General features: G+C 46.8%; 1 protein-coding gene across 2 annotated transcripts in view; it reads left to right on the forward strand.

Annotated features, from left to right (window-relative positions):
• Positions 1-4,031, forward strand: part of CNNM1 (cyclin and CBS domain divalent metal cation transport mediator 1) — a 49,923-nt gene extending 45,892 nt beyond the window's left edge. For both annotated transcript variants that reach the window (XM_054581335.1, XM_054581336.1), the window contains 4 exons: positions 737-920; positions 1,071-1,220; positions 2,822-2,923; positions 3,899-4,031. In XM_054581335.1, coding sequence (XP_054437310.1) covers positions 737-920; positions 1,071-1,220; positions 2,822-2,923; positions 3,899-3,978 — 516 coding nt within the window. In that variant the 3' untranslated portion in view covers positions 3,979-4,031. The remainder of the gene's footprint in view (positions 1-736; positions 921-1,070; positions 1,221-2,821; positions 2,924-3,898) is intronic.
• The last annotated feature ends 4,717 nt before the right edge of the window (positions 4,032-8,748 follow it).

The following is an 8,748-nucleotide window of genomic DNA, read 5'->3' on the forward strand; positions in this document are numbered from 1 at the left end:
GGGGGAAGGGTGGAGGAGGGCAATTGGGAGAAAATTGAGACAACTGTAATAGAATAAACATGATTTAAAAATAAAAAATTTTTTTTAAAAGCAAAAAGGAGAAACTGGATCTTTGAGTTCTCATCCAATATAAGGAACTATATAATTCACCTAGAGAAGGAGCTTCTTTCTGGCAGTAATTTCTTGAAGGATGTATCAAATGTACTCCTCTATTAATTATGGAAGGCATCAAAAGATACATACTGGCTTCATCTGTGGGTTTGCAAGAGTTTATGTTCTGCATATGACGGTTTCTTATTTCAGCCTTTTACATAAGTGGAGGGTCTCATTCTTGCCAAATCGCCACTGACCCTTAGGAAGAGGGCCCTTGGCAACTAAGCCTGAATTTTAAAAGTCTTTGTGGGCGACCGCTCTGCTACCCAAAGATGCCCTGTGTCCTCTCCAGGGTCTCAGGGGAAGAGTTAGCTCCTCCAGGTGCAATTTGAGAGTCCAGAGCCAATAAAAATGACAGTGGGAACACTGGTAGCAAACAAGCAAAGGGTCCCCTCATTGCCTTCACTTGCTGGCCTGGTATAGCTTGGGTGAGGCCCACCAGTTCATGGGCCCAGGCCACAGAGTCCTGGGTTCCAAAGCACCCTAGTGGGGCTGCATCTGAGCTTGGTCAGCCAGGTGACACCTAGGGAGGGCTCTGCCCAGCTCCTCCTGAGCTTCCGCCCCCCCTGCCTCTTCCTTCCAGATCACACGGCAGCAGTACCAGAACGCGCTCACCGCCTGCCACATGGACAGCTCACCCCAGTCCCCCGACATGGAGGCCTTCACTGATGGAGACTCCACGAAGGCCCCCACGATCCGGGGCACACCCCAAACCCCCAAGGATGACCCTGCTGTCACCCCCCTGAACAACAGGAACAGCCTGCCATGTAAGTCAGTCAGGTGGATGGGTGGCGCTGCCTTGGGGCGAGGGCAGCCCTGCCTTCTTCCTCATAGCTGTCCACAGCTGCCGTCTTGTGCTCGTGGAGCCTCAGTTGTTCTCCAAAGCTGAGGGGTGACAAGCTCTCTGTCCTCCTCAGGCAGCCACTCAGATGGGCTGAGAAGCCCCGGCGAGGTCGTGTACCTGAGGATGGAGGAGATGGCCTTCACCCAGGAGGATGTGACAGACTTCGAGGAGCAGAGCACAGAGCAGCTCTCGCTGTCTCCTGCAGCTGTTCCTGCAAGAGCAGGTCAGGGAGGGAAACAGGGCTGGGGAGGAACATGGTCATCACCATCGGGCACTGGGTGAGGGGAGCCTGGGAGCCCGGCCCCTGTGTAAAGGTCCCAGCTCTTTACACCCCCCGGGAAGGAAATTAACGTCTCCTAAGGAACTACTATGCGTCAGACCCATCCTAATTCATTCTAGGAAGACGGTGGGTAGGGCAGTGGTAAGAACGAGACTTCCGCCTGAGTTCAGAACCTGGCTCCTTCACTTAGGAGCCATGCAATTTTAGGCAAGTTACTTTAATTGAGGGTTCAGTTTCCTTGTCTAAATAGTAAGTCTCTTTATGTTAAAAAAAAAATGTAAATCATGGTAACTAGCTCATAAAGTAGCTTTGAGCATAAACAAGAAAGAAGGCATATCCCAGTACTTGGTACCATGCTCTCTAAATATTACGGAGTTATTGTTAGACCTACTTTACAGATTAAGACATTGAAGTCAGCCGCCGCTCTCATTGCCAGGGCTGTTCCCTTCCTTGGAGGCCCAAAGACCAGAAGTAATCTGTAGGACTTGCCCTGAAGTCTGATATCATATCACCTCCCTCCGAGACACTGGACAGCTTTGTCTTGACAGTGATGTTGCTCCAAGTTCCCAGTGTCCCAACAGTCCTGAGATTCTTCTGTTCTTGCCAAAGGTATACTTCCCCCAAGCTTTCGGCAGCCCTCTGCATCCACTCCCCAGGTTAGCAGTTACTCCACCTGGCCTTTGTTTGAGACCCCTCAGGTTCAGAGCAACGACCTGACAAGTGCTAATAGATTTTCAAAATCAGAGAGACAACATGTTTGAAATTGTAGCTAATGCAGCAAATCTGGGACATACATAATCACTGTTCCATGACCCAAATTTAGAACTGATGTTCTTTTTCTCCCACCCACACTGAGTTTAGTAGCTAAAACATGTAGCAAGAAATTGTATCAATGGAAGAGATGGAATAGTCTAAGGAGATTATCTAATCCATCCTCCTCCGTGACACATAAGGACCCTGAGACCTGGAGAAGGGAAGTGACTTGGCCCATCCATATGCGGCATTAGGAGAGGGCTCAGCCTCATGGCTCAGGGTCCGCTGCAGTTTCCACTACACCATTTTGACTCCCGGATTAGGTTCTTCCTGCATTGGCAGTAGAAGCCTGAGCCCCTTCCTGGCTCTGAGGTTTCTGACTTCTCACCAGGTTTAGTGGGAGAAAGCCTGACATGTACTTAATTGTTACTGAGCCCTGTGATTTTTCCAGGGTCTGTTCAAATAGAGGAAGGAAACATCCCCACCTGTCCTCAAATGCGCATTTTGTCTGGCAAAGATGCTGAGTAAAGGACATCCTGTTCTCTTCTCTCTTCTACCATACAGCGTTTGAACACTTGATTCTGATTCCTGTTCTGTCTCTTTGTCCCTTTTGTGACGCTAAGGGTCCCCTGCTAAAGGCTTCCTGGGCATCCCTCCCATGCTAGGGCCACTGCTAACTTAGGTCTGGTTTTGAACTTTCACTTGCTAAGAAACGTCACCCAGAATCATTCCACCTACATGCCTGGGTGCATGGGTTGGGAAAACTTGTGTTCTCTCTTCTGTCCTCGTAGCATCAGATAGTGAATGTTGTAATATCATCCTGGATACAGAGACCAGCCCCTGCAGTAGTGACTTTGAGGAAACCATTGGCAAGAAGCTGCTGAGAACCTTGAGTAAGTAGTTCTTTACCAAGATGAAAGCCATCCACCAGCTGGTTAGTAGAAAAAGCATGTTAGGATCTTACTCATGGAGGAGAAACCATTGGCTCCTTTTGGGAACCCTAATGAGGTACAATCATGGAAATCCATCATGGGGCTTCAGCTGGTACCTCACCCTTGATAATTTGGGGGATCTGTCCCATTCAAGTGATGTTTATTTAGGACAGAAGTCTGCAACCATGGCCATGGGCCCACCCAAACCACCACCCTGCCTGTTCTTGTAAAGACTTAATTGGATCATAGGCAGACCCATGTGTTATTTATGGCCACAGTGGCAGAGTTCAATAATGGCAAAATGGACCATAAGGCCTGCAGAACCTATCTGGTCTTTGCAGATTATAAAAAACCAATATTTACTATCTGGTCCTTTAACGACAATTTATGTCTAGGAGACTCATTAGAAAGAGCAGTGTCTCCCAAGGAAGTCAGTGGCAGAAGAAAGGTGAAAAAAACTCTTTCTAAACACAACAGAGCTGGGAATAGATTGCTCTTTCACCCCACCTGCCCAAAGCAGGCAGAGCTGCAGAGCCAGAGAACATAGATGCCCAGCTACACCCACCACCCGTGGCTCACGGGACAGCAAAGGTGTGAGACCAATCCTCTGTCAGAGGCCGGGCAGTCAGTTGGGCTGAGGATGGGAAAGTCGTGACCCCAGGCATTACATGGCCCTTCCTCAGTTATCTCCAGGCAGCTCCATTCCATTTGCACTAGCCTGGGGTTGTTGCTTTTTAGAGCCGTCGCCTCAGGTGGAAGGTGCATCCCCATCCTTCCACGGGTAAATATGCTGATATCAGCACCAGGATACAGGCAGATTACTTCCTGCCAAAACTGTCTTCATATCTGCTACTTTGAAGAAAAGAGCTTGGACCACCAAGAGAGTATGAGTGTCCTCCCAGTCTTACAGATTGATCCTTGCAAACTGTTTTTCAGGTGGTCGAAAAGGAAAGAGGTCACCTGATGGAGAGCAAGCCTCTGAGGAGAACTCCAATTTAACACCTCTGATCACATGATGGGGGCAGACATCGTTTTCTGAGTGCGTGAGATTCCAGAGCTTTGAGGGAGAACCCACCCTCCCATCATCCGCTTCTCCCCAAGGCCTCCCGCAGGTGACAGTGCGTACTTCTTCCCTTACCACCTCTTCATCCCTAACCGTCAGTTTGGCACTTTCCCTCGTTGCCTCCAGTTTGACTCAGAGCCTTGCTGTGGCCAGAACGGAAGGAGAGGTGGCGCCAGTGGAACAAGCTAGAAATGGTCTTGTCCATGGCACAGCGTGGGACTGGAGAAGACGTGACATTGCCACTCGGGGACTCTTGATGCCCTTTTTGTTCTTTGAAATCCCTTGATGTCATATTTCATGCTTAGCTTATCTCAGAGGTGCCACTGACAGACAGGCACAGAGGAGGCTGTTTGGAAGTTAGTTCAGGGGATGCACCAAGAATTCCTCCAGAACTTTAAGGCGGTGGGACTCAGCCATGTTGGGTACAGAGTCCCCAACAGTACAGAAAACTGTTGGTGCCTGGTTTCCTGTTAGATAAGGGTTCCAGCAGCCTGAGAAGTGTGTCTTGGCTGGAATGGAAAGAATGTGAGGTGGTACCTCAAGTCACTAATTTTCCCAGGGACACATCTGCTTTGGCTCTCCCTCACCAGTTATCAATCCATCAATAAATCTGCTCTGGGAGAGAAACAGAGGGCAGAGACACCCAATTGAGAGCCAGAGATGGAACTTCAGGTTTTAAGACACCCAGTTGGGAGCCAGAGATGGAACTTCAGGTTTTAAATTCAAGTAGAAGTAGAAAATATATATATATATATGTATATGTGGAAAAATTCTAAGCTGTTGAAGCAAGTTCAGCCATGACAAACCAAAGAGTGCCCAGGTCAGCCAAGAAGGATGCACGCTCTCATGGGACTTCAATGTGCATTTCGCAGTAACATTGAAGAGTCACTCCTCTTTTTAATTCATTCCCCCCAGCTCTACCCCATACTGCACCCCAGCAGGTCAGCCATGTGTACTTTAATCCAAGAACATGTTAAATTTCTGGGTTTTCCACCTGGATGCAGGGGCAGATGCAATTCCAAGCATAACCATCAGGTGGCAGAATGACTGCACATACCTGCTTGAGTAAAAAAGTTCTGCTCCGGACAAAGACAGCCTTTAGGGAAAATGTGCACTGGAAGGGTGTCTTTGGGACATCTGCACCCCTTTCTGATCTGTCTCCCTGATCTAATGCTGCCTGTTGAATCTCCAAAACATTCCCTAACTTTTCCCGTGGGTAGACCACCAGGCATCCCTTCCCTTCCTCCATAACCATTACTCCCATGTCCTGCCCATTCATCAATAATCACATGGGTTGAATAATCACATACTAATTCCTCTGGGTTATTTGCAGCTCAAAAGAAAATGCTTACCCACAGGAACCTTTAACTCAGGAGTTCTTAACTTGGGGTCCACCACCCCAGTGGGTCCATTATTGGACTTCAGAGGGTCTAAGAATTTAGCATATGTGTTCTTATGCGTGTTTTCAGGAGGGCTAAAGCTTTCATAAGATTCTCAAAGGTCTCAGACGCACAAAGGTTTAAAAACCACTATTTTAACTGAAAGTGGAACTTTCAGCCCAAGGTTTCTGCAATGCAGAGTGAACACTGGCAGTTTGAGACAGATTTTTAGTTGTAAGTGGTCTTTGCAAGTGTCCTTGAAATCAATGGGGAAAGTTGGAACCCACCAAGAAGTGGAAGTCCTCAGAAATTCTTGGCACACCTAGGCTGTGCACAACCTACACCCCACACAACTTCATCCCCTCTTCCCCCACCGAACCAGAGCAGGTATTACAGCCAGGAGCATGTGAAAGTAGACTTTCCAGCTGGTGATATTTTCCAGCAATGTATTATTGACTTCACATCCCTTGCCTGGCTCTACCTGAGGCTCAGCAGTGCATGACTTCTTGTAGATAGTTCCACAGCTACCACTCACCTCCAACACCTGCCCTTGCCCAGTAGGAATAGGCAGTGTCGAGCTCCCCTCCATCCACCCTCCTGCTGACTGCCTCAGACCCAAACCAGTGAACTGTGAATTTCAAGCAAGAAATGTCACCAGGCATTCTTCTTGCCCAGCTGGCCACTGGCCCAAGGGGGCCTGCCTGGCTAGTCTTCCCTACTTTACTACTCAGGCCACTGCTGTTGCATTACATCCATCCCTTTGCAGAATCCCTAAAGAGCCTGTCACCACTCCCTTCCCTGTTCCCCAACTCCCCCACCCCAAATTCAGGTGAAAACAAAGTTTAAGAAAAAGGATTGTAGTTTTAAAATAAAGCACTTACGAAGGCTTAATGAATTGTAAATAATTTTTAAATAAAATGAAAATGCTTTTCCTTGAATGTGACTGTTTTCCTTGCCCCTGAATCTCAGAGTTCTGGAGTGGTTTCATTTGAGATGCAGGTTGGGTGGAGCTCACATGTGATCATCTCACCTGGGGCCCACCTGCCTGAACAGGCTTGTTCTGAAGGCCAGGTGTTAGGCTGCGGTTAAGGTTACAGGAAAAGTGCTGGTGCTCTACTCTGGGAAGCCAGATGGGTAAGATTTTGCAGGAGCAAATGCTAGAAATGGAAAGTAAAACCCAAATGAGAAGCCAGAGTGTGAGTGAGGGCAAGAAAGAAGCACTAAGACAGTATTTGTTGAACACATGTGATGCATGACACACTGGTGGGGACCTTCCAAGTTCAAGGTCTTGGGGGCCAGACTCAGCCAAGCCCTTGAGGCAACATGCTAGTCACAGTGGCTTGCTTTTGCAGACTATTTGGAGAGGAGCCACAGTGGTCCAACTCTAGCAGTTTTCCAGCAAAGGCTGGGAAAAGGAACAGGGGAGTGGACCAGGCTAATTGGTCAGTTTTAAACCAATGCAGCCGGGAGGGACCCCCAGACAGGTGGGAAGGTGTGTTAGAGTATTAAACATCTGTGTCATGGGAGGAAGGTTGGGATCTGACACCTGCGACCAGTCTCAAACCAGCACCCAGGACGATTAGTGGCGTACTCCAGGACAATTTAAGATTTTTCCCAGGAGCCTCCATAGAAGCTCTTAACTTCATCAACGGTAAAAGTAAGCAATAGTAACAATTATTTTGCTGAGGGCTTTATGTGCCAAGTTTTGTGCTGAGTAGACATTAGCTCGTTTCTCAGAAACCACCCTGTGAAGGTCTGTTTTGTTTTAGTCACAAAGTGGGCTCTGATCATTTAGGTGACTTGCTCAAGGTCACACAGCCAGGAAGTGGCAGAGCATGGAGGTGTGCCCTCCTTGTGAAACCATCGTATCTCTGAAGTTCACAGTGCACGGCTGCACGCGGAAGGCCCTGGAAAGTCCTTCAGCAAAAAAATGGGCCATAACTTCCTAAGCCCAGTTTTTCCCAAGCTTACCGATGTTAACATACTGGGGGAAAATACTGACTAAAAGGTGTGTAAGAATAGAATGAAGAAGGCCAAACTTCCATTGAGATAAGGACTTTTTTTTTTAACGCTAAAAATATTTTAGCACTTTGGTAGAGGCACTTTGGTTTACAGAAATATTTTTTAAACATTTTTCTTTAGCTCCTCCTCCTCCACAAAGAGAAAAATTAAATTTTCCCTTACAAGAGAAACTAAACACCAGGAAAGAAGATTTTGTCTGATAGGACTGTGCATTGGAGGGCTATAAACCATTTTAATATCTTAGACATTTTTTGCCCTCTTGCAGGAAATATCCTCATTGAGAGCTTTGAACCCTGGTTTAAAAAACTGCGCTTGGGGAGCTTGACAGAGGTAAAATCATTTTGTTCCTATTCTGCCTATGTTCCCTTATTAACAAGCATCTTTAAATAGGAAGGAGAATAACACTGAGAGGAAATGGAATGGAAGGTAACAAGGTGTGAGGTCATTTCATCACTTTTTTAAAACTTTTTAAAAATTTTATTGGAGTGACATTGGTTAATAAAATTACATAGGTTTCAGATGTATAATTCTATAATATATTATCTGTATATTGTACTGTGTGTTCACCAAAGTCAAGTCTCCTTCCATCACCATTTACATTTCATCACTTTAAATCCGTTCTCATCACCAGCCCAACTGCACACTTGAAGAGTGTTCTCTGAAGGATCAGGCAGAACGGTGAGGGGTTGGAAACCATATTCTGTGTAGGAACAGTGAAAAATGGGGGGAGGGAGGAGGTTCGCATAGAAAAGCAGAAACTAGGAATAACTGCTACTTCAAATATTTAAAACGCTACCAACTAGAAGTGCCAGTGGATTTAATGTCTGTGGTTTAAAGGAAGGAAGGAGACGGGGGAGGAGAAAACAAGCAGATCAAATTCTGGATCAAGGTAAACCACCTCTTTAATTAAGGTGCTCCATCCATAGAATGGGGATGCAATGCTTCACCAAGTGTTGAAAGAATTCACCACCACCATCCCCAGTTGAAAATGGAAAGTCAGGGACAACATGGGAGACTATAGCACTGGGGGAGAGAGGCTGGCGTTAATGACTTCAAAGACCCCAGTCATCCCTCAAGACTAGGATTTTATAACAAAGGCATCCTAGAAAGGGGCAGATCCTGTCAAAATAAGAATTATCTTTCACTGTTTTCAAAGTCAAGACTCAAATTCTGTAAGACCTTTAGGAGAAAGTTCCTTGGACTCTGGAAAATGTGACCTGTGCTCAAGGAGCTCTAACAGATCAGGAGATACTTGACTGCATTGGGCAGCGCTGTGTTCTAGAATCACCCTGAAGGATGTCAACCCTTCTATGAATCCATGA

This window comes from Pteronotus mesoamericanus, unplaced genomic scaffold (genome assembly GCF_021234165.1).
Source record: "Pteronotus mesoamericanus isolate MK-2021 breed Mesoamerican mustached bat unplaced genomic scaffold, CSHL_Meso_final contig_657, whole genome shotgun sequence".
Taxonomy (NCBI): Eukaryota; Metazoa; Chordata; class Mammalia; order Chiroptera; family Mormoopidae; genus Pteronotus; species Pteronotus mesoamericanus.